Source organism: Heterostelium album (assembly GCF_000004825.1).
Source record: "Heterostelium album PN500 unplaced genomic scaffold PPL_scaffold3, whole genome shotgun sequence".
NCBI lineage: Eukaryota > Evosea > Eumycetozoa > Acytosteliales > Acytosteliaceae > Heterostelium > Heterostelium album.
The window spans coordinates 1,047,590-1,073,441 of NW_008805065.1; the positions used below are offsets into that span (position 1 = coordinate 1,047,590).

At 29.7% G+C, this 25,852-nt stretch overlaps 10 protein-coding genes across 10 annotated transcripts; 3 read left to right on the forward strand and 7 right to left on the reverse strand.

The window, feature by feature from the left end:
- Positions 1 to 5,132: 5,132 nt before the first annotated feature.
- PPL_02992 (uncharacterized protein) lies at positions 5,133 to 8,344 on the reverse strand (the record flags this gene model as incomplete). Its single annotated transcript, XM_020573967.1, has 3 exons — positions 5,133 to 5,225; positions 6,172 to 6,433; positions 6,591 to 8,344. 3 exons carry the CDS (start codon positions 8,342 to 8,344, stop codon positions 5,133 to 5,135), a joined length of 2,109 nt encoding a protein of 702 aa, XP_020436039.1.
- A 701-nt stretch (positions 8,345 to 9,045) lies between these two features.
- PPL_02993 (phospholipase B family protein) lies at positions 9,046 to 11,566 on the forward strand (the record flags this gene model as incomplete). The annotated part of the gene is made up of 4 exons (XM_020573968.1): positions 9,046 to 9,177; positions 9,260 to 10,144; positions 10,229 to 10,792; positions 11,498 to 11,566. The coding sequence occupies 4 exons, from the start codon at positions 9,046 to 9,048 to the stop codon at positions 11,564 to 11,566; spliced, it is 1,650 nt and encodes a 549-aa protein (XP_020436040.1).
- Positions 11,567 to 11,626: 60 nt separating this feature from the next.
- rab14 (Rab14 domain-containing protein) lies at positions 11,627 to 12,627 on the reverse strand (the record flags this gene model as incomplete). Its single annotated transcript, XM_020573969.1, has 4 exons — positions 11,627 to 11,720; positions 11,827 to 11,895; positions 12,083 to 12,446; positions 12,531 to 12,627. The coding sequence occupies 4 exons, from the start codon at positions 12,625 to 12,627 to the stop codon at positions 11,627 to 11,629; spliced, it is 624 nt and encodes a 207-aa protein (XP_020436041.1).
- Positions 12,628 to 13,830: 1,203 nt separating this feature from the next.
- gacFF (pleckstrin domain-containing protein) lies at positions 13,831 to 16,558 on the reverse strand (the record flags this gene model as incomplete). Its single annotated transcript, XM_020573970.1, has 3 exons — positions 13,831 to 14,096; positions 14,184 to 14,970; positions 15,383 to 16,558. The coding sequence occupies 3 exons, from the start codon at positions 16,556 to 16,558 to the stop codon at positions 13,831 to 13,833; spliced, it is 2,229 nt and encodes a 742-aa protein (XP_020436042.1).
- Positions 16,559 to 16,684: 126 nt separating this feature from the next.
- Positions 16,685 to 16,789, reverse strand: PPL_02996 (uncharacterized protein; the record flags this gene model as incomplete). The annotated part of the gene is made up of 1 exon (XM_020573971.1): positions 16,685 to 16,789. One exon carries the CDS (start codon positions 16,787 to 16,789, stop codon positions 16,685 to 16,687), a length of 105 nt encoding a protein of 34 aa, XP_020436043.1.
- A 174-nt stretch (positions 16,790 to 16,963) lies between these two features.
- gpn1 (GPN-loop GTPase family protein) lies at positions 16,964 to 18,921 on the reverse strand (the record flags this gene model as incomplete). Its single annotated transcript, XM_020573972.1, has 5 exons — positions 16,964 to 17,029; positions 17,442 to 17,472; positions 17,700 to 17,787; positions 17,862 to 18,081; positions 18,178 to 18,921. 5 exons carry the CDS (start codon positions 18,919 to 18,921, stop codon positions 16,964 to 16,966), a joined length of 1,149 nt encoding a protein of 382 aa, XP_020436044.1.
- Positions 18,922 to 19,463: 542 nt separating this feature from the next.
- Positions 19,464 to 20,425, forward strand: PPL_02998 (uncharacterized protein; the record flags this gene model as incomplete). The annotated part of the gene is made up of 2 exons (XM_020573973.1): positions 19,464 to 19,702; positions 19,792 to 20,425. The coding sequence occupies 2 exons, from the start codon at positions 19,464 to 19,466 to the stop codon at positions 20,423 to 20,425; spliced, it is 873 nt and encodes a 290-aa protein (XP_020436045.1).
- A 69-nt stretch (positions 20,426 to 20,494) lies between these two features.
- Positions 20,495 to 20,851, reverse strand: PPL_02999 (uncharacterized protein; the record flags this gene model as incomplete). Its single annotated transcript, XM_020573974.1, has 1 exon — positions 20,495 to 20,851. One exon carries the CDS (start codon positions 20,849 to 20,851, stop codon positions 20,495 to 20,497), a length of 357 nt encoding a protein of 118 aa, XP_020436046.1.
- A 316-nt stretch (positions 20,852 to 21,167) lies between these two features.
- On the forward strand, positions 21,168 to 22,787 carry PPL_03000 (uncharacterized protein; the record flags this gene model as incomplete). The annotated part of the gene is made up of 1 exon (XM_020573975.1): positions 21,168 to 22,787. The coding sequence occupies one exon, from the start codon at positions 21,168 to 21,170 to the stop codon at positions 22,785 to 22,787; it is 1,620 nt and encodes a 539-aa protein (XP_020436047.1).
- A 660-nt stretch (positions 22,788 to 23,447) lies between these two features.
- Positions 23,448 to 25,729, reverse strand: PPL_03001 (uncharacterized protein; the record flags this gene model as incomplete). The annotated part of the gene is made up of 6 exons (XM_020573976.1): positions 23,448 to 23,462; positions 23,722 to 24,324; positions 24,394 to 24,648; positions 24,718 to 24,993; positions 25,064 to 25,203; positions 25,279 to 25,729. 6 exons carry the CDS (start codon positions 25,727 to 25,729, stop codon positions 23,448 to 23,450), a joined length of 1,740 nt encoding a protein of 579 aa, XP_020436048.1.
- Between the last annotated feature and the right edge of the window lie 123 nt (positions 25,730 to 25,852).

Genomic DNA, 25,852 nt, shown 5'->3' on the forward strand with positions numbered 1-25,852 from the left:
AACACAAACAAGCAGCAACAACAACAACAACAATTGATTAATCTCACCTCTTGAAACTAGATTAGAAGAAGTGTGAAGAGAAAAAAGGATAAAATAGCCCAACAACAACTGTTTTGCTGGAGAAATATTGTTATACGGAATTTACTACCATCAAATAATTAAACACGTTTTGGTAAATTATTTAAGTATATATACTTTATCATTCTTATATATATGATATATGATATATATGATTCCTTTCCTCTCATTTCTTATCGTCAAAACACCTCCAAGTCAGTGTGATGTGTGTTTGCCCCTCACCACCACACACACAAACACATAAAACAACACACAAGTGAGAAACAAAAATATTATCCACTTTTGCACACACTCTGTGATTATATGTTTTTATAATTATAATGTTTTTTTTTGTTATATGCATTGATGTGATGGTAGAAATGAAGATTGCTATTCACTATCATGATGATTGATGAGTGTGCACATGTTAGCTTTTGATGATCGTGTTGTGTTTGATGTTGATGAAGGTGGGTAGAAACCACTTATAATATAATATTCAAATTTAGTGTTATATTGCAATATCATTTATATTACATTGTGGTATGTGTCTCTTGTATTCATTCATTCATTATTTGTAATACAAAAGAAATTGGTAATTTGTACAAATAAAGGGTAGATGTCAATGATTACAAATATTTTCACCAAAATAAAACATCTTAAATGCCATCACCATTCATACATTGAACTTATAGGTGGAGAAGTGAGTGTAATTGCAATATTAACTAAATCTACTGTTGATTTTAGATTATTGTATTGTTTTGTTTTATTTGTATAGTTAATCATCAAACTACAAAAGAATTTCATCAACATCATTCGTATTATTATTATTATTATTATTAATACTCTTTAAAACATTCGAAATTATCTTATGATGATTTTAAATGTATATTTTTGATTTCGATCCAGTTTTATTTATTTAATGATTGATGATCAAAAAAAAAAAAACAATACAAAAGTAGAAATTAATTTAATATACTCTTTTACTATTAATATCTATTTATGCGTGTTGTTCCAATTCTGTTTTGTTTGTGTGTCAAAAAAAAAAAAAAAAAAACAAATAAAATATATATATAACCATTTACAATTTAATATATAAATTTGGAAAGTGGTAATTAAAAATAACATCACATTGCTATTTTCAAATCTAATAAATCCTTAAATATATATAATAAAATTATTATCTTTTGTCCAAAATAAATTTAATCTCTCTTCATTTGTTAATTGATTGTGTTGGTGTGGTTGTTTTTGTTTTTTTTTTTGTATCACGCAAAGATATTAATATCTTTGGTAATGGTATTTTAAAAATGGAATTGGAATGAGATTTTTTGTTTGTTCTTGAATGAGAAAAAGCAACTATAGGTATGGAATAATATAGTTATATAAAACACTTCATACCACTACCACACCCACCAATCAATTTAAATTGAACCATGAAATTAGTCATTGAATTAATTTTCAGTATGACCTTTTTTTTAGTTAGATCTTATTTTCTTCTTCCTCATCTTCATCTTCTTTGAACATTTTAAAAATAAACACTCCTCTCATTCTTTTTTTCGCAATTTCATTCCAATCATTGTATTCCATGTTTATTATTGATATATTGATTTGTGGATTATTGATATACCTACAATTTGTTTGTTTTTAGTGTGAAAGGGTTGTTGTTGGTCGCAAAATTGGAAAGGACTGGAAAATTGGAAATTTTTATTGGTTGGTGCTGCTTCTTCTTGGTTGGTTTTGTGGAGTAATTGGGAATATTTTACAACTATGATATTTTCAGGTGGTAGGGAAGTAAGTGGAGACGTGTGGTGGTTGTTGGTCTGATGAAGTTGTTGTTGCTGTTGTTTGTTTGCAATAAATAAATAAATATAGTAACTGTTTTTTTCGAAAAAATAAAATAAAAACAAAATAAATTAATAATTTATACAATATGTTGCTGTATGCTACTTTAAATAATATTACTAAAATTTGTATTTTGATAAATAACAATTATATTGTTTTTGAGAGGAAAGGAGAAAATAACAAACATAAACAGACAGAAATTGCAATATAACAAAAATAAAACAAAACAGAAGGAAACAAAAAAAGAAATAATAGATGATTTAATTTTATCTTTCTTGGTGTGTGTGTGGCTTTTATTAGGTGTGGGTGAATTATATTTATAATTTATATGTTGTTTTTGATGTTGTTCTATATGTATGTATTATCATTCGTTCAAAAAGTAACTTTTGTTATTGTTGTAGCTAGAACAGAGGATTGGAAATTGGTCTTTTGTGTGTGTATGTGTTAATGTGTGTGTTTATAAATTAATTGTAGATGGTGGTAGTGGTGTGGCGAATTGTGGTGTTTGTTGTTGGTGGTGGTGCTAGTGATAGTGGTGGGTTGAAGGTGCTTCGTTTGTTTATTTGTTTTGCTTTTTTTTTTTTTTAAATTGATGCCGTACTCTTTGCAAAATCATTCAGGTTGTAGGTGAAGAAATGATAAGATGTAGAGTGTTTTTTTTAAACCCGTTTGGTTGTCTCTTTTCTTTTAAGAATTTAAAATATATGAATATAAAAAAAACACTTTTAATAACAATTAATGTGGTTATGTTTTTCTTATTTGTTATTTTAAAAAGAGCCTAAACTTAATCTCACATTCAAAATCTAAAGATTAAGTAGTGGTGGTATATGGTGGTTGTAGTAGTAGAATGAGAATGTGTGCTTTTTCTTTTATAACATAACATAACATATGTTCACAATTCTATTATTTAAATATGTTTTTTTTTTGTTTTTTCTTTTTGGCTTTTACTTTTGTATTCTTCTTTTGATGGCTGTATAGTAATAAGTTGTGAAAAGAATGTGTTGTGTTGTGTTGTTTGTTGTTATTGTTGTGTGTTATTAAAGGTAGGTATAGCAGTAGTAGTAGTAACCTTTTAATAAATGTTATTTTTACTTACAAGCAAAGATGTCAAACAAAAACAAAAACAAAAAAAAAAAAAAAAGATAGAGAATATGATAGTAGTTGGAGAGAACTATAATGACCACTCATTCATTTATATAATTCATGCTAAAGTGAGAGTAGTGGTGATGTACTGTGGGTGGTGTCCAACAACACACCCGTGTTCTTCAACATAAACAAACCCTAAACTTTTTACCCAACTAAGGTAAAACAATGCTATTATTATTATATTGTTGTTTTATATTAAAAACAAAACAAAAAAAAAACAACAAACATTCATTGTTGTGAAGAGGCTCAATTATTGACATGAAACACACCAAACAAAATTAGTCCACACCCACGCACATTTAAAAATACAAAATTTCATCATTCTAAAATGTGACATCGCCACCAAAAATTTTTGTTTTTTCTTTTTCTTTTTTTTTTTTTTTTTTTTTTGTTTTTTTTAACACAGATTATTTTTATACTAACTTTTATGAAATTACTTTAAAAAGTCATAAACAAAAAAGTTAAAAAAAATGAGAGTAACAAAGAACATCGTGGGCAACAATCTTTGATTGTATCATACAATTGTGGGTGTTTAATATGAATGAAAAAAAAAAACTAATTGTTAACACTACAACAATTTTATGAAATCAATGAAATTAATTTGGTGTTTATATAGCCTATCTAAAGTCTTTAAGTTTCATATAAAACTAAAGATCAACAAGATAGTTTGGTAGATAGTCCAAAAACACAAAATATAAAACTTGTTTAATTACAATTAATAAAAAAAACCCAAAAAGTAATCTACAATAATTTAAAAAAAAAGAAAACTGTTATTGTGGCTTGTCCAAAATTTAAAGTTAAATTAATTTTTTAATTAAAAAAAAAATAGGAGTTTGAAAAAAAAAACAAAAAAAAAAGGCTTTGTGTGTGTTTATGATTAAATTACCTTAATTAATTAATCTGATTACTATAATTTGATCAAATGCCAATAAATGTATCTATTTCTTTTATTTTGAATACTTAAATATATATGTATATAATTATATATATTTAGTTAACTTGTGAAATGGAAAAATGAAATTAAATTTGTATGTATATATTAATGTTATATACTTTTTTAGGTTGAGTTGTTGGTTTGAAGGTGTGTACAGGAGGGTGGGTAGGTTCTGGATTCAGTTCATCTAATATATGTATATAAATTATATATTAATATATAATATAATATAATGAATGAGCATTAATAGGGTTAAGTTGAAATTGATTTGTTTTTTATGTATGTTTATTGTTGTGGTTATTTTAGGTGATATCTTTATTTATTATATCCAAAAGCTGAGATGCCAAGTTTTGTCTTTCGGCAACACCGCGCCAACAACAAACTTTTAAAAAGCGCAAAGAAAAAAACAAAATAAAAAAGAATAAAACAAAGAGAGTTCTATAATACTGCGATTATTCATACAGAATCGTCAAGAAAAAAACTTTAATAGAAATATTATTTGATGTTATATGATGAAGTGGTAGAACTGATGGAGATTCTTATGAATCCTCATTTTTGTGTTATTGAGGATTTTGAGATCGTTCAGGATTATAACATTTGAGGCTAGAACAATCCAATCATTGGTTAAATCAATCTTTGAGAAAAGCTGATCACACAGACTATCCACATTAGAGTTTTTTTTTTTGAAATTAATTAACATTCAAAGCTTTGTCACAAGACAGACAAACATATTATTAAATTTATAAATTTTTTAAAAAAACCCACACAATATCATTGAAAAAGAGATAATGTAGTTTTTTTTGTTTGGTGTGACACTAACACCCACACACATTCAACAACATCACCAGAGACCTCAAAAATCAAACCACATTTACAACAAAATAATTATTTTTTTAATTATTATTATTTTTTTGATGTTGCAGATTTGATTGGGGCTAATCTCGCCAACAATAATAGGACAGTAGATTGGTATTCTTAGATAAAAGTGTCATGAAGTTGATTGATTCATATTATGATGTGTTGTTTTTGAATGAAAACATTATTATTTTGTTTCAAAGTGTTTAAAATAACAATAAAGCAACTTTTATTGTGTCAATTAACAATGATTTGTTTTTTTTTTGTTTTTTTAAAATTTCTTTAAAATAAACACACTGATTCAGGAACTAAAAGTAGTTGTGGTGTCATCAGATTGACTGTTATCATTCGTGGAGGAAGCTCCGCTTTCTTTGGATTGGAGTTGCTTACGGATCTTTTGGAAAAAGGATTTGTTGATTTCAAAGATCAACTTTACAGAGGATACCTAAATGGTTCAATTCATTAACGAATTAATATATTGTAAGGTGATGAAAGCTATTGGGTAGAATGTGCAATTAAAAAAATAAAACAAAATATGTGTGGTTTGTTTGATTATAAATATATCAATCCAATCATTACAACACAAACTTATAAACCAACCCCAAACCAACCAATCAAACCAATCAATTAGATTATTAATTAATAAATTTAATGCCTCTCTATACCGATTGTTATGTGAATGATGGATGTTGATGATGATGATGATGATGAATAAACTTGTGGTGATGGTAATGATGATCACAAAAGAACTCGATCATACATTACAATATCGATTCGAATGTTTGCACTTTGCTTTAACTGTTTTGATATTTTAATATGATGGTTGGTTGTATTTTATTATTAATAATAATTTAAAATACAAACCAATCATCATCATCATTATTTTCTGCACTATATATGTATCTCGAATTGCAACTTCACATTTTAAAACAAAAACAACAAACCCACAGACTTTATGAAATAATGAGGGTGATCTTATACATACCTCAATCAAAGAAAGATCCTGTAAGTTGACGGTTTGTGTGGGTGCCACTGGGTGACCATTTACGACAACTGTGTTCTTGCCAATATTTCTTATCACAAATTTCTGTGTTGATTTAAGCTTAATTATAAACTGTTGCATAAAAAAAAAGTAAAAGTGATCAGTTCGTTTGTTAGTTAATTAGTTCATTGAAATTCATTAATTAATTATTATTGTTTGGTCTCTTTAAAATATAATTGGTGATTTGATTGGCCAATCTTATCTGAACATTATTCAATCATTTATGATTGATAGATTGACAGATTGATTGATTGATTGATTGATAGATAGTATATATTGTATTATGATAATAACTTACTTGTTTTTTTGAAATTTTACTAATGTTGTAATCAGACTCCTCACGAAGATCCAAATCAATGAGGTTCTTTGGTGAGAGGTCTCTACCAACAACTATATCCTTTGACCTCATATAGTATCTAATGGAGTCACCTCTGATTAAAGCGAGTGATTTGTAGTCTCTCTCCTTGTCTGTGTTGTACTCCTTCTCCAGCTTTACAATTGACCTCAAATCATTCTTTTCATCCTCTTGTGCATCGGCAGCGACCATATACTTGGGTATACTGTTTCCAATAAATAATAGAATTGATAAAGTCAATCAAATAGTTAATTGATTGGTTAGGTTAGTTTAGGTTAGTTTAGCGTATTATTTTAAAATAACAAGTTTTAAGCAAAAAAAACTATAATAATACATATCATATTATAATAAAATCTACATACTTTAAAAATGGATTCAAAATAAGATCACTACATAAATCAACGTTTGAAGTGGGAGGAATAGATATCACTGAATCCCATTCTGTTTGAGGAATCATAGAACCTGATGCATCCGCATTCTTCCTATACAGAAATGTATTCATATCAATAAATTCAAATTCGCCATCATCCACCACCAAACTTTGTTGTTCTTTTTGACTTGATTGTTGTTGTTGTTGTTGTTCTTCTTCTTCTTTTATATTCTTATCTACATTACTATTACTACTACTATCTATATTCATTAAATCATCATTGTTATTATCTATATTTGAATTTGTTGTTGTTGTTGTTGTTGATGTTGTTGTTGATGTTGTTGTGTTTAAAGTTGTATTTAATAATGATTTTATCTTTTTCTTTTGATCAGTTAAAAAGCTAATGTATGGATGAAATAGGTTGATTGGTTTGGTGAGTAGTTTGTCTTTGTAGACCTGTTCGAGTTGTCTTGCTGTCCTGCTGCTATGAAAGTATGGTCTATGCTCTGGACTGTGAAGTAATCGTGTGAAATTGATACTGTTCATATTGGGTTGTGCAAAGCTGGCCAGCATTCTCAGTTCTTGTTCTGACCATGCCGGGCAAAGATGCGATTGCTGTATTGGCTGTTGCTGTAGATGCTGTTGCTGATGATGATACAACGGTGTATTCATTGAATTCGACAAACCAAAGACAGCAATCATCGAAGCAGCTTCATCAGCTACATTCTCATTGTATAACAACTGTCGCCAACGATCCTCTATTTCAGCAACTGTAAATTCCTTTGAAAAATGTCTTCTTTCTTTCTTTTGATTATTATTATTATTATTGTTGTTATTGTTACTATTATTAAATTGATTTAATAATGATTTCGATTCATTATAGATTTGCTCTATTGTTGTAAATCTCTGTGCTAGGTCGATGAGTAGACGGTCATCTGCTATGGTCCAATCGCCACGAAGTGAAAAGTCAGGCTTGTGATATTTGATGGCACGATTCTGCATTTTCTCAATCTTTCTTGGTATCTTGATTGGCTTTGGTTGTTTCAACTCCATAGGCTGATCGCTTTTCAACAGTTTCGGTTTCTTTGGTTGTAATATAGTTGGCATCATCTCCACATCTATAACAGGTGGTGGTAGTGATTTAAACTGTAAAACATCTAATTGATTTTGGAAATTACGTAATAACAATTCATTATTGATAAACATCTGTTGTTGCGGTTGCTGTTGTTGTTGTTGATCTGATGATCTCTTTTTACTCTGCTCACGAATGTCAGAGTCAACCTGTGACTCTACATAGAGTTGAGGTATAATCAATGTTGAATTGACACCGAAATTTGCTTTCTTACTGGCATAGTTATAGTTGTAGTCTTTCTTTACTGATTGTAATGTAGGTGTATTCGATGTCGATGAAGTCGGTGTAGTCGATGACTTGTTATAGGTTTTCTTTGGTGGTGGTGTAGTTGTAGTTGTTGTCGTCGTCGTTGTCGTCGTCGTAGTAGCAGAATCTAAACTGTTTGTAGATGATTGTAAAAGTGGTGATGATGGTAGTGATGGTGAAGTAGGTGATGACACCAGTGAACTATTATTATTAGCTGGTAATTTAGATGCACGTGCAGGAATATTGATTGCCTTAACAGGACTTTCTTTTGAGAGAACCACACCTTTTAGTTTCTTTGGTGTCGCTGTCGTTGTTGTTGTTATATCTTCAACATCATTATTCTTTTTCTCTTTCTTTTCTTTTGTCATACTAGACTAGTTAGCTAACCAAATATAATATATAAGAAAAACTATTATTATTATTATTTACAGATAAGATATCTTTTTAAAAATATATATTAAAAAAAAAGATATATTATTATTATAATTAAAAATCATATGAATATATATAAATAAAATAAATAAAATACAAAAAGGAAGATCTTCAATCATCAGTTTTGCGCGTTGTTAGTTTTTTTGAAGATGGATGAAACATACTTACAAAAAAAACGACAGCTTTTTTTTTTTGAAAATGGTAATTAAATAATTTAATTTAACTAATAATAGATAAGTCTTATTTGTGGAATATAATGGAGATATCGGGGCTTTATTTAGTTTATATTTGATGAATTCCGACAATTTTAATTAAATTAAATAAAAATGTTTTTTTTTTTCATTTTATTTTGGGAATGGGGGTGCCATCTAATACCACCAGGTAATCAATCACATCGAAATATACATCACATGTTTTAAATTAAATGTTTATTTATTAAACAAACTAAAAAAAAGGATTTATAAATGATCAATAATTGTCAATTTAAATTATTATTTTATATATTTTCCTTTTTTTTCTTTAAAAGTTTTATTTATTTGTAAATTTTATTACTATTATTTTTATTTTATTTCTAAAAATGGGAATTAAATTACTATTACTATTAACAATTTTATTATATATAAATGTGGTTTCTACAATGAGAATGCCAGAAAAGAAAATAGAGTTTGTCAATGATCTCGATGTTGAAGATGATGAAACTCATTGGCATACTTTAATGAATACTTTTGAAATTGTACCTGGAATACATAAAAGAGGTTCATTGGCATGGGTAAATAAATTTATTTAAATATAATTATTCTTTATAAATTATTAATTATTAATCTATATTTTTCTAATTTTTTAAAAAATAGGGATACTTTAAAGATGATATTGAAAAAGATGGTTGGGGAAAACTAAGAATTGAAACTGCCGAAGCAATTATCCCAGAGCAATTGTCTTTTAAGGCTGCCGGCTATTTGGAAGGATATTTAACATGGAACTATATTGCCAATTTCTCAGCGAACTACTTTAATTTGATGTTTAATACTACCGATAGTACACAATTCCCAAAGGGTGTAATGGATTTCGTTCAGAAGAACTATGAATGGACTGTCTACACATGCAATGCTACCGATCCAGGAGATCCCTATTGGCATCAGGTCGTAATGGTGTTGGAACAATTCGAAGGTCTCTGGCTAGGATATAATGCTGCATGTCACACCAATGGACACAAAGAGATGACCATCATCGAGATGCTGCTTGTCAATCTGATCGGTGATATCAATGACATTATGTCTGCAACGATTCCTGCAGAGTCGGAATTCAGTGTTCAATCGCAAAAGAAATTGGAAAAGTACTTTGCAGAGACTGGCCGATGCTCCGGTTTGATCAAGTTGACACCGGATTTCTCTGACCTCTTTGTTGCCCATACAACCTGGGGATCGTATACCTCGATGCTCCGTATCTTTAAGCGTATTAAAATTGTAGCTCCAACACTAGTCTATGGATATGAATCACTATTCTCCAGTTATCCAGGTGTCATGGTTTCCGACGATGATTTCTATATCATTCGACCTTCGAATCTCGTTGTCATTGAAACTACCAATCCAATTGTCAACCAAACACTCTTCTCCCAAATCCAACCTGGATCATTGCTCTATTGGATTCGTAATCTTGTCTCTAATCGTCTTTCATACACCGGTCAAGATTGGGTAAAGACAATGATGCGTTATAACTCCGGTACCTATAATAATCAAGTATGAGTGACACAACCAATTTATTGTTTTGCATATTGGAATTCAACTATTAACTAATGAAATTTCTTTAACAAATTAAAACAGTGGATGGTAGTTGATTATAAATTATTTACACCATATCAACCATTGCCACCCAATACTCTTTGGATTGTTGAACAAATGCCAGGAAGATTCGAGATGGCAGATGTAACCAATGTACTTCAAAATGGATATTGGTCTTCTTTTAATAGACCGTTCTTTGAATCGATTTTCCAAGACATGGGATACACTTATTATACTCAACTCTATGGTAATGCAATCTCCTATCAGCTGAATCCACGTGCTATGATTTTCAGACGTGATCAATCCAATATCTACTCGGTAGAGGATATGCAAGCAATGATGACATACAACGAATACCGAACCGATCCATTCAGTGATGGATATCCAGGATCTGCTATTGCCTCGCGTTTCGATCTAGGTGCAGGACCAAACATTCTTAATTGGTTCTACCAAGGCAGTCATGGTGCAATCGATAGCAAAGTAACCTCGAGTTCTATGGTGAAATCGTTCACTGCAATGGCAATCAATGGACCAACCGTTACACCTGACTGTCCACCATTCAGTTGGAAGCAATATCCAGATGTTCCACACCAAGGTTTACCAGAGGTTTATAACTTCCCTTGGGTAGAAATGGATTTATAATAATAATATATATAAATCTTTTAATATTGTCTCGAATAAACCATTTTTGTATATATTACTTTCTAAAGTTTTCTTTTTGATTTCTATAATAATATTACTATTGTTTTTAATTGTAATAGATTGATTGATAGAATGATCAAATCGAATAAAACAATTGTTTGTGCTTTGTTTTATGTCCTTTTCCTCGACTATCTCTTAGTTTGAGATACTGTTTCTACAGTTAAAGTTCACTTTAACAGAACTGGTGAAAACTGAAAGGTGAAACTTGTAGAGTTGGTGTTTTAGAACATCTTTTGGTGAGATATTAGTTCAAAACATTATCGATTGCCTATAATTGATATATAATAGTTGTATCTAATAATAAGTCCAAACCTTTATTTATCTTATAATCAAAATTTAAATATTGTATGATTATTGCAATATATCAAGGTTATATATCGTTTTGAAGACTTTTGTTTAATTTGTCCAATTCAAATTTTGTGCACAAAGAATTCTTTTTTTATTATTTAAAAAAAACCAAGTTCATTTTCACTTTGAAATTTGTTTTGATCTATTATGATTTCTTAAAATGACGATAAATTAGTTGCTAGAGGAAAAGTAGGGAAGAATATGTAGTACAGTCACTTGATCAAAGTTTTCTTTGAGCTTTTTATTATAATATATTATTAGGTAGCTTTCACTAGCGTTTTGAATCTTAGTTTTAGAATTGTGAGGAAAGATAGTGGAGGAAAGAGGTAGAAAGAATGTTATTAAAATATAAGATGCATTTTGTTGTGAAATTTGATTTGTTAAAGATTTTTAGCAAGCACACTTATTGTTTGGCTCTTGGGAGGTTGGTGTTGGTAATACATTGTTACTCTTTGTGACACCTCCATCTGGGATCAAATCAACACTAAAAATAAATATTAAATTGATTGAAGTAATTAGTAAATCTGAGTATAAAAAAAAAAAAAAGAATCTAATCTTAGATAAGCTTTTATGCTATTGATGATACTTACTTTCCTTCTTGAACGCTTTGGAAAATCAACTTGGCGGTCCTCAAGAAAGCCTCTTCGACATTCTCACCACTATAAAATAAATAAAAAAAGTAAAAGAATTGGAAGGTTAGAAAATGTAAAAAAAAAAAAAAAAAAAGTGAAATGTTGTTAATGGTTGTGGTGGGTATGATTATGACTTTGGTTGATTGATTGGTTGATTGTTTGTTTCTATGATTATTTGATGTGAGTTGTAATAGGGTGGTCGCATTAAACATACGTTTTAGCACTAGACTCAACGAAAATTAAACCATTTTGTTTAGCAAAAGTACTAGCTTCTTCGTAGGTTACGTCTCTTTGTCCTTCGAGATCCTTCTTGTTTCCGATCAACATGATAATAGTGTTTGGGTTGGTCAAGTTTCTGGCATCGGTCAGCCAGTTGGTCAAATGATTGTATGTAATTCTTCTAGTGATATCGTACACCAACAAGGCACCGGCAGCACCTCTATAATAACTTCTAGTGACTGCTCTGAAACGTTCTTGTCCAGCAGTATCCCAAATCTGTAATTTGATCTTCTTATTATTTACATCTACAATTCTGGTACCAAACTCAACACCGATTGTGTGAGGGTTATCAGGTACAACTATTTAAATATAAATGGTAGCGATTTGAATTAGATTACATCTCTAAAGTCATTCATTGTTTGTTTATTTATTTTTCTACCTACATTTATTCTCTGTGAATTGATGTAAAAGACATGATTTTCCTACACCCATATCACCAATGATGATATATTTAAAGATATATTCGTATGGAAATGACATTCTCCAAAGCTTCTATAGATTGATAATATAATATAAGTAAAATGAATATATATTGGTTGTTTGATATTAAAAAAAATACGATATTGTTTGTACAAAAATAAAAAATTAAAAAAATTAAAAAAACTAAAAAAGATCTGATAATCAAAGGTTGTACTCGAGTAAAGAATTTCAATATTAAATAGAATAGAAGAGATAAGATAAGATTAACTTTATATTTATATTTTCGTCTTAAGATTTGATATTTGTTATTAATTGAATTTGAATTGATTTATTGATCGATTGATTATCTATTTATTATTGAATATAATATAGTGGTTGATATTAAGATAATAACAATAATAATAATAATAGTAATCGATATCGTGTAGTTATTATAATATAATATCTATTGTGGCTATAGTATATGTGTATGTAGAGTGTTGTATGTATTGATGTTCACTTTTTATTTAATATTTACCTAAGCAAGATATATTAATATAGTAATGAAAAATGAAAATTAAATTTAATAAATAAAAAAATAGATGGAATTAAATAAATAAATTGAAAATATAAATTATTTGATTATAGTTGTATATATATTTGATGTAAAAAAAAAAAATTACAATTTTTTTGATTTTCAATAATTTTTTATTATTATTAACAAAACAAAAAAAACCATTAAAAAAATTCATCAAAAATTGAAAACACCTTGCTGTGGTGAAAACTAGGGGGTTATTTATTCAAAAATAATTAAAATTAAATAGATTAGACCACCAGGGTATTATTACACCACTTTCACCATAAAACATTATGAGAATAAATTTGTGATGTTAGATTATTTTATTAAAACGTCGTCTGAATTCTAAAAAAGAATCAAGAAATATTAAAGTTCCAATAGAATTAGTATTCAATTCATCAGTAATTAGTCTATTGCTACTTTCTTTCTTTTGGTGTTTTCTTTATAACAAATAAAAGATGTATTATATTTGAAGTAGTGGTAGTAGTAGTAGTTGACTGGGATAAACAATATTTTATTATTAAATTGATTATCACAAGGTGATACATATCTTTTAAATGATGTAGGTAGGCAGGTTTTAATAAATAAATAATAAATAAATAGGAGGTTTGTGTGATTGATTTTCTTTTCCACAAAAAAATCGATTAATAAGTTGATATTTGTACAATATTATTAGTGTTGAATTGAATCATGAATCGTGAATTGATTCAATCGGATAGTATATCATTATTTATATCGAATATTTGACTGTAGAAACGCATTCCATTATTTACTAGAACAGGTGAACACTTTAGTGTCGGCATTACAACGATGAGAATATTCTCTTCGGTCATCTTTGTTGTCGCTTTGTTCTCCACGGTCAGACGTAGTAGATTCAACAAAGTTTGAAATATCGTATAAATAACTGGATCTAAACTTTCAAATATAAACTTGTATTCCTGTATTTTCTGTTCTTGTGTTTGACTTTGTGCCACTATCGATTTAAAGAATAACATGGTGTTAGTTAAAGAGTAATCTAAATGTTAAGTTTGAATATCTATAAATTAGTTAGTATATTTACTTGAAACAGCAGTTGCATATTCATCTAGATCACTGGGAATAAGAGGTGTAGGTAGTTTTCTAAAGAAACTCTTTACCAATCCGGTGACTGCGTGTATGTCGTGTTGTGTTAGGTCGATATCTGGCAGTGGTGGATCCTGTTCGAATTTGTTCTTCAACAGTTCAATCTCAATAACACTTCCACTGACTCTAAATAGTCCTTCTTCGTGCAATCCATTCAGTTTGATATGTTGGAAACACTTGTAGAGAACATAAGGAATCGGTAGCTGCATACTCTTTGATTGCTCTGCCATCAAGCCGGCAATAGGCAGTCCAAATATCGGTTTGGTCTCAATGCTTTGTTTCAACGGTGAGGTCGATGGCGACATTGAACTATCGGAGCTACCGGCAAGCGATGACAAATTGATAGGTGTTGAATTCGATACTTTCTTTGCGTGACCTTTCTTGCCATTGCTACTACCTGTATAGCTTCTATGTTGTTGACCACCTTGTTGTTTAATTGGTGTATTATTATTGTTATGGTTGATATCGGTTGTTGATTGTATTATCTTATCACTCTTTTGAATAGATGATTGAACGATTGTCATCCAAGCATTGCACTCCTCTTCATTCTCTGCAGATAGATAGTAAGGTTCCTTTCTCTCAACGGTTACACCAACACCTTGATGCTGCTTACAACTCTGTAATCCATCATGAATGATCTTGAAACAATGCTTTCTTGTTGAGGGTGATACTTTCTTCACCCTGAAACTAATATGCAGTGGAATCATACCACATGGAAAAGTATCCTAATAATAAAAAGATTGTTAATAAAATTATTATGTTTATAGAAGCATAACATAAATAGTATAACAATAGACATACATAAGGATGTTGGAAATAAAATAAACAATTCTCTTTCAATACGAAATAACGTTTCTTCCAAATTCTTAGAATATCTTCACCACGTTTGTAGAGAAATCCTTCTTTGACTGATTTGTTTGAGTTGGGTGCCGACGGCAATCCATATATGGAGAGTGCACGATTCATGTTCTTCTCTTTCGGTGTGTTTGATTGTTTATTATGATTGAGATAGACTGCTTTCCAGTTTTGAGTGGTGTCGTAGATAGATGCCGGTGTCTGTAGATGCGTAGTGAATACCTGCCACAACTGATTGCAGCTTGCCAATCGATACCAACGACCTGATACCTGTCCACAAACCAACAGACTCTTTGGGTCTAGATACGACATGATGTACATTGACAGATGGTCCGGTAACAATGCAAACATTCCTTCATCTCTAATATTATTATTTTGATCATCATATTCATCTTCATCAATACTATTATTATTATTATTATTATTATTGACGCTTAGATTTAATTTAGATTTACCACTACTGCTAATACTAATACTATTTTTAAGAATGGTTGAAGATGATAATGGATTGCTATTACTATTACTATTACTGTTGTTATTATTATTACTATTGAAATTGTTATCAGAGAAATATTGTATTTCATCATAACATTCTTGTAGATATGACATTTGATTGTAGATTAATGTGAGGATATGGTTGGTTTGATCGTAGTCCAATGGTGGATTCTGTCTAACTAGAAGCTGACGAATCTTTACTGCGCCAAACGATTGCTTTCCACTTGAGCGATCGGAACCAGCTTCACAATTGATCGATAGACTCTTTAGGAATTGCTCTGCAATCGACTGTTTCAGATTGGAGGTCACCGTACTGGATGCACTTCCACTGCTATTGCCAAGTAGGTTCTCAGATGAAAGTGACTGCTGTGATCTCGGTGACAAAGGTGGTGATATTCCATTAACAAGATCTGCACTACTTCCATTACCATGATAACCACTTTGATTAAGGAATCCAATTGGATTTGGTGGTCTTCTTTGTAAGTTGTTTTGTGCATGATTACGTTGTTTCCAATTGTTCAAACCGGCTACCCATTGAACTACAGTCTGTTCGTCAGTCGCTCTCCAAATCCACTGTTGTTTCTTAATAACACCACCACCACTGCCATTGTTATTGTTATGCAGTACAAACTCTAATCTAGTGGTAGTAGATTGTTCTATAGTACAATTCTCAATCTGGATACTCTTGATTTGATATCCAACATTGATAGTCTCACCGTTTCCATTTCCAACACCACTGCCACCTGGGATAGCACCGGAGTGATGATAGTACAGCAATCCAGTGTCATATTGAAACCAACACCATTTCTTTTTGTATGTTTTTGGACCACCATTAGATTTACATTGTTTCTGTAGAAATGCTGATAACTGTATTCGTCGTTGTTGTTGTTGTTGTTGTTTCAAGATATTATTATTTAAAGAGTTATTGTTATTGTTAGTATAAAAGTTATTTTTGATGATCATTTTCATCATCGTCATCATTATTGTTATTTGATTGATTATTAAAAAAACTATTAGTATATATAATATTTATTTATTTAATTATAAAACTAACTAATCAATTTTATGATTATTATTAATGATTAATGATTATGAATATGCTTGATTACCTACAGTTTCGCCAGCACTTAATGTATTTTTCGATACTTTAACCCAGCCACCACCAGCTCTTGTTGGTTGAGGTGACTGATTCATATTTGATATACTTTAATATGGTGGTGAAGTGATTCGATTTATGTTTATTTAAAATTAGCTGCAGTTATATATTAAATTTCTAAACATAAATAAACAACAACAACAACAACAATAATTTTTAAAAAAAAAAGTAAAAATATCAGATAGTATAAGATATAAGATCAATCTAATGATTTAATTTGATTTTGATTTTCTTTCAAAATGATGATTATGATGATGTTGTTTAATCTTTTTCTTTTTCTTTAAAAAAAACAAAAAAAAAACAGATAATAAATAAATAAATAAAATTAAAATAAAATCTGAATAATAATTATTATATTACATTTGCTTAATTTTTTTTTTTTTGATTTTTTTTTTAAAAAAACAGATTTTTTTGTTTACAATAAAAAATTGCTCCGATAATTGATGTTATTTAATACCCATTTTGAAACCAGGCAATCCAATAGCTTTTTTAATAGGAGCTAAATAGTTGGCGGGCATAATTAGAATCTGGTCATTTTAATTGATTAAATCAATTAATTTTTAATTTTTTTATTTGATTTGATAAAATAACTTCAAACAAACAATTTAATCAATATAATAAACCTGGTTAAAAAAACAAAGATTGTAGAAGTGAATTATATTGACTTTAATAGTATCAAACGAGAAACACTTCTGCACTGTAATTTGATAGATAGTAGGCACTAAAAATAACCTTATACAAACAGGAACTCGGTTAGAAACATTGAACAAACCAAACTTCTTCTAAAAGACCATTTTTTTTTAACTATGTCTGATTGTGGATTTAGGTCTTTTTTCAATTATTTAAAACAATTGATTTGAAATATATAATAAAACAAACAAAAAATATATATATAAGGAATGAAATATATATTGATTATTTATTTTCATTTTATATTAATCGTCATACTCTTCGTAATCATCTTCATCATCATCATCATCTTCAGCCATTGGGTCATCAATAGATAAATTCTTCATTTTCTTTTCATTTTCATCCTCTACAATGATTGTTTTTTTTAAAAATGTACCAAAATTAGTAAAACAAAATGATATTTAATAAGCTAACACTTACTTTTATAATCATAAACAACATTTGAACCCTTTGATTCTTCTAAATCTCTCTTTAACTTGTCCCATTCTTGTGTTGCCTTTAATTGTTCTTCTTTCGATCTTTCTTCTTTTGATTTATCCAAATCTGCTTTATAAAATTTATAGTAATCGTCTGCTGCCGTATTGATTTTCTCGAAAAACTCATCTATTCCTGTTCCATCCACTGCCGAAACACCTACACTCTATAGAGAATAACAACAACAACAACAATTAGTTGTTAGTTAGTTAATAAAGTTTAAAAATAGTTTGTTTGTTTGATAAAAACAACAACAACATACTTGTAGCGTTGAATAGAATTCCTCTAATACTAAACTCATTGAACGTGTCAAGTTTGACATGTACGATGGGTCGGATGTCAGTGCGTCTTGGAACGACTCAAAGTCGTTCATCCACTCCTGCGCAAAGAGATGGTTGGCAACGTCGATCTTGTTGAATGCAACGACCATCGGCAGTTTAGATTTGTACATGATCGAGCATGCATACAACATGTTCGACATGAAGGTGGTGGGATCTATGGTTCGCGGAGTATCGATGATGTAGACAAGCACGGTTGGGAAGCTGCTCGCCATCAACTCGGTGATGATACCACCGGATGCCGACCAAGTGAAGACCTCGATCTGTCCCGGCGTATCCATAATGATGTAATCGAGTTGCGGTGCACGTTTCTCAACGATCTCCAAGACCTTGTCGAATTTCGTTGAGAACAGATTGAGACTGGTGACGATACCACCGTTCGGACCGAGACCGTACTGTTTCATTACCTCTTTGTAGTTGACGGTGTCACGTATATCAATGTTTGGTGTATAAGGTAGTTTAGCAACGGCAGGATCCAAATTTATAATGTAGGTAGGTATCTTGTGTTCGTGAACGTGTGCACGTAGTCTCTGAAGTAATGTTGTCTTTCCACTACCTGCCATACCCAACAAAATCATATTGATTGGTTGTTTTTGACGAGATGATACATTGTTATTATTATTATTATTACTATCACTCTTACTATTATTATTATTATTATCAGACATCTCTATCTATATCTGTATCTTAATATATTCAAACTATTAAAAAAAAATATATGAAATTTAATTAATTAAAAATGTGAAAATCGATTTTTTCGTTTTTTTATTTTTATTGTATTTTTTTTTCTTTTGCAAGAGATACAGATTACTGCAAAAGAATAGTATTTGTTATTGTTTAATCATGTGGTGCTCAATATTTGAATTTAGTATTATTTTTAAGTTTTTTTTCACAAATAAAGATTTATTTATCTATTGTTTGAAATAAATTAATATACAATACCATTGATTCAAAAAATAAATAAATAAATAAGATAAAATAAAACATAATCAATGGAAGGGAAAGAATAACAAGTAGCTTTATATTGCTACAAAGATTTATCATTCTATCTTACTATGGTAACATATCTGGTTGATTGATTATTTGTTATAAAAATAATTAAAAATTAATTAAAAAAAACGAATGAACAAAATTGAGAAAAAAAAAGTAATCGTTTTTTTTTTTTTTTTAATATTAATAGATAGATAGATAATTATTGATAAATAGAAATATGGAGAATGAAAATAACAATAAGAATAATGAAGATTATGTTGAAGATAAACCAAAATTTATAGATGATAGTTGGTTAGATACATTAAAGCTTACATCGAGTGATCATCTTGCTCAGTTGGATCGTGCAGTATGTCCAAATTGCAAAAAGAAGAGAAAATACTTTTGTTATGATTGTTATATTCCATTCGGTGATCCTGAATTAGCACCGAAATTAAAGTTACCAATTAAATGTGATATGTAAGTGTTTGTTATTCTCTAATCTATCTATCAATCTATCTTATCCTTATCATTTTTCATTGTAACACTAATGAAACATGTACATCTAGTTTACATTATCCAACAGAATTATTATCGAAATCAACAGCGATTCATTCGAAAGTGGTTGCAAACAGTGATGTTTCTATTTATGAATTTCCAGAGGTACCAGACTACGACGTTGAGGAAACAGTTTTGCTGTTCCCATCGGACACCTCCGATTTCGTGAGAGAGTCTGATTTGTCCGGCGTGAAACGTGTCGTTTTCATCGATAGTCAGTGGCACACTGCCAATAGAATTCTTAGGGATGCACGTGTCAAGAAGTTGCGTTGCATCAAGATCGATCAACACAAGACACTGTTTTGGCGTTATCAAAAGCATGGTGATAGTTTTTTGGCTACCATCGAAGCGATCTACTACTTCTACAAGGAATTCCACCAGCGTCTACACAACAACACCTACGAGGGTCAATATGACGACCTCCTCTATTATTACACCTTTTTCTACAGACTCATTCAAAACACCTACAAAGAGGGTGATCGTCATTTTTGGAGAAAAGAAAACTATATTAAACCAGAGAAAACTTTGGAAACGACAACAACTTCTGACAATCATAAAAATGAATCAGTAGCAACAACTATTACTACTACTACTACTACAACAGAAGAGCAAACAACAAAATCACTTGAAGAATTAAAGATTTAATAAAATTTGGAGTAAATTATTATAAGATATATTAATGCTCTGCTTGTTGAAACTATTTTATTTCTCTATTTAAAACAAAATGTTGTTTAAAAGTAGTGGTATATTGGTTCTCATTTTGTGGATTGCTTCATTCTTGGTCCCAATAGCATCGGCCAATAAAGTAAAGAGTACTTTGGTAATAGCACTAAAGACTCGTTTTTGCTCTGAAATATCTTTCTCTATCTTGTCTATATAATAGTTAATTTGTTTGCAAACTGATTCCTTAGATGTAATTTCTCTTGTTTTATAAACACTAAAATAAGTATAAATTGACTCGAGTGTTCTTGTTGTTGTGACAAGACACATTCGATAATCTTGGACGACACACATGTCCTCACCAGATACCTCTCTTATTAATTCTGATAATGCATTATCTATGCTAGACATTTTTGGAAAGAAATAGATAATCGAATGACAAAGTAAAACAGGAATGAAATAATGAAATGTCTATAGACTGCTATTTATTTTGAAAGACTGCTGTTACATTATTTTAATAAAACATTCTTTCACAATATAATAATATATTTATTATTAATATTCTACTCTATAAAATATATCTTAATGTTAATAATCCAACATTGTTGATTTATCACTTCCTTTTTTTTTTTTTAAGCATCCAAAAACAGAAATTTTTTCGAACTTAATTTTTTCCAAACATAGAGATTATGTGAATAAAAAATAAAAAAAATATTAAAATATTATAATGAATAAACAAATATTTCAAAGTATATTTAATCAATCTCCTATAAGAAAATTAGTTTTTGAAAATGTTAGATCAATACATCTTGAATTGAATAGTGGCAAATTTGGTGTTACTGTTTGTAGTTGGAAGACATTGGTTGATCGTCCCGATATGTTGGCTATCTATGGTTATTTGGATCTGTTAAAGTCTTATTTCCAACGATATAAACAACATGTCACCAATAGCTATTTAGAGAGTTCCTATGGTTTTAAGATGATGCTATTTGCAATACAACACAACAGAGTTGAGATAATAAAATATTTAGTAGAGGAATTAAAATTGGACTTGGTACCAGTTGATAGTGTCGCCAGCAAATCACATAATGATTGGATGCTAATAGCCGCTCGTACTGGAAAGCTTGACGTTATTAGATACCTTGGAGCTCTGTCGGATAAATGGAAATACGAGCAGGCATTCGAACAGTCTCCACGATCACTTAACATTGATGTTATAAAGTACTTGAACGATAAGCTGGATACTCTCGGTGTAAACAATCAATTGAACTTTAGGAGTAACTCAAATGTTTTTGATATCGCTGCAATCTATGGCCGAATCGATATTATTGAATATTTAACAGTTAATTGCGCAAAGAGGATTCCGTGGAGTCGTATGCACTACAATGCTATCATTCATGGTCACTTTGATTTGCTCAAGTACCTGATGAATCGAGTGGATCGATATCCATTACCGGAAGACGGTGAGGATTATTTCGATTATAACAATGGTGTAGGTTATCATGCATTGTTGGATTGTGCAGTTCGACACGATCAAATGGAGATGGCGCACTATCTCTATGACAACGGAGTTACCTCTTGCACAGAGGATTGCATTGAACATGCAGTTGAGAATGGAGATATCGAGGCTGTTAAATGGCTTTTGAGCGTCAGTGGACATGAGTGCTCTAGCTATTGTTTGGAATTGGCAGTGGAGTATGGAAATATTGAAATGATTAGATGGCTCAGGAAAAACACAACACATTCATTCCGACCTGATGATATGGATGTTGCTGCATATGTTGGTAATCTCGAGGTAATCGAATATCTTTACAGTCAGTCTATTGGTTGCTCAGGAAGAGCATTCAGCAATGCTATCCTCAGTGGAAGTTTGAAGGTTCTTCAATGGTTCATTGAAAACTATAGACATGTCTATAATTCCAATTTGTTATTAAAGAGTGATGCAGTGAAGGCCGGAAAATTACATATTGTTAGATGGCTCCATGAAAACGATTTGGGAGGTGAAATTAGTTTATACTCTTTAGATATGGCTTGTCAAAAAGGACACATCGACGTTGTACAATGGGCTCATCAAAATACTACTTTGCAATTCAACTCTACAGCGATGGTTTCTGCTGCTTCATCTGGTCACATGAAGCTCTTACAATGGTTACACGAGAATAGAACTGAATCATGGTCCCCATCTGTTATGGATAACTCTATAATGTTTCCGGAAATAGTTGAATGGTTACACGAGAATAGAACTGAAGGTTGTACTGTTAAAGCTTTAGAGACTTCAAAGAGTTATGGTGATTTAAGAATGATCGATTGGTTAATTATAAATAGAAAAGAATGTTTACAATCATAATAAAATTACAATTATTTTTGTTTTTTTACTATCAAATAGATAAAAGTAGTTTAAACTACTATTGAATATAATGATTTTTATATTAATATTTATTTATTTATTAAAATATTATCGGAGGTAGATTGTGTAAATAAAAAAAACCAATGATTACACATACCCAAAGTATAGAATTTCATCTATTTTCCACCGTCTGATCTCAGCCAATATATTTAATTTGGTAGAGTCACCTTCATTTAATATGCCATCGAATTCATCAATGATAAGGACAACAAGTTTGTTATTGAATATCCAAGCGTTCCCTGCACCAAATATATCCATATGAATTATCGAATGATATACTGAATGTAGATAGTGTTTTAAAAAATATTTGAGACCGATACTGTCACCAAACTTGAGAGGTTGAAGATATTTGACTAGTAGATTTGAATCATTGACTACATTTAGTATTCTCTGTCTGGTATGATTCTCTCTTCATTCAAGTATTTGGGAATGTTGATTGCCTAATTCTCATTTGGAAATCCGGAATCTTTCAAAGCTTTGTTATATATATCGAGTTCAAAGTCAGTATTTAATCAATTCTCTCAAAATATATGTTTATTAAAGCATACCATTCTGATTGAGAATAATATCCATTTTTAAAACTAAAGAATTAAAGAGAAACTATTTTGCCCAAATCTAAAAATAAAAATAAACTAATATATGTTTAAAACGGATACATTTATTTTAATTTAAGAATATGTTCAAGAACAAATAAATCGATATTAGATAAAATTTTATTTACTTGTGGTTGATTATTGATTCATTCAATCAAACCAGATTTGATAAATATCAATAATAAGATATAGGTTAAAATTTGTAAATATATATTGCCCGATGAAGGTAATAAGATATTCGACGAATTGATTTCTGTGTGGAAACATTGATATACATTTACATAGATTCCAGTAGAGGTGAGTGTGAATACAGTGCAATTGGCGATACTCTCTGCTCTGGATGCATCGAGTAAACTAAAATTGACGATTAATTGCTTTTGGTAGATTGCATTGTTATTGTCACATGTTATTATGGGGACTGGATCGCTTTTGTTTACCAGAGTATCAAAGACATTGTTACTCACCACAATATTGATAATACCATTCAATATCAATGATTTTGCTTTGATCTTGGGTGAATCGATTTGCAAGAGGTCATCGAGTTGAATGGTTGAATTGGAATTACTGTCCAAGGTAAGAGAAACAAGTTGAATTGGATCATCAATTGTAATCGATGTGTTGATAAGGGCTAAATCCAATAGGAACTGAGAACTCTTAATATTGATAATACTACTATCGACTACCAAACTTGAACTAGAGTTTGATAATACATTTGATTTGATATTTATAATGGAGTGTTTACATTGAATATAAGAATTTAAATTGATAGAAATTGGTGATTCAAATACTAGCTGAGAAGTATCTATTGAAATACTGCTTGATTGTATCTCTAATCCTTGATTAAATGTAATATTGCTATTTTGAGTAATATTTAAAGTTGAACCCTGATAATATTTAAAAAATTGGTTAATAATTTTGGACTTAATGTAAATAACATATTTTTAATTACTTACTGATAATAATCCATTGGTTGTGGCGCCAAATATAATATTTGAATTTGTTGAATTTAATAGTAATCCATTTACAGCAAAAGACTTTGTGTCCATATTGAATACTGAATTAACAATTGAAGATGTACATAAATCCATTCTTGCTATCTCATCTTGGAACAATGCAGTACTATCTACTAATTTAAAATTTGATTTATGTAGATATGTACTATTTTTTGAGAATTGTACTTTACTAGAAGATAAATCAAATACTCCACGCTTTCATATTTAGATTGTAGATAAAAAATTAATATTGTGTGTTTTTTTAAGAGATAAAAAACAACTTACTTCTAAACTAACATTTGATCCATCAAAAATGTATGATGATGAAGATGTACCTTTAAAAGTGAAATCAACCTTATTAATGTAAATTGGTACACTGAGGGTGGATCCTTCTAAGTTGGCAGACAAAGAACCTCCAATTATACTGCAGTTACCAATAGATAGTTGTGAAGTTGTTAAAGTTAATTGACCAAATAGACCATTTTGAGATTCTAAACTATCAATAGAGATTTGAGATCCAAACATTTGGAATTTCCATTGTGTCTCATTTGCAAATAGTTTCTATTGATTCAATAATAATAATAAATTAGAAAAAATTTAAAATGATATCAAAATAAACCAAAAAACTTACTTTTATAGAAACATTTTTACCTTGAAGGAAATAAAATAGACCACCATTGGCAATCAATGATTCAATGAAGGAATTTGTCATTAATGTGAAGTAAAACTGACCACTATTTTCAAGTTTTATTATGTTTTGTGATTGTAATGCTAAAATGTTTTATAAAAAATCAATTAAAATGAATAATAAATTAAAAATGAATAATAAATGAAAATTATTCTTACATATATAAGTTGCTTTGATAGATCCTTCATTATAAAGTTTATCGAAATTGCAATCATCAAAAATAATATCTTTTGATGACCCAGTGATTGAAATCTGTCCTTTTACAACGGATTTTTTACAACTAAATACGGTGTTGGGTTGTTTTACAGACAATGTGTTGGCTATGGTAAGATTGGCGCCAACAAGATAAAGACTGTTGGTAGGTGTAGTTGCATTATTCCAAACAGTGATAGAATCAATGGAGTTGGTATCATTGATCGAGCAAATACTACCTGGTGAACTAATGATCACTGAATCATTGCTAAGTGGTGCTACATTTTCTACCCAACTCGCAGGATCGCTAAACGTTCCTTGAAAGTTTGGTTTGAAATTTAAAGTATTTCCATTGACTTGAGCATTCAAGACAAAAAGTAAAATGAATAAAATACACAGAATTGTTATAGATTTCATTTTTAAAATATCATAATATAACTTTTAAAGTTAGATATATATATATTTAAAGTAATAATACAAATAGAATAAAATACAAATATTAAATAAATAAATAAATAAATAAATTAAATTATAATAACA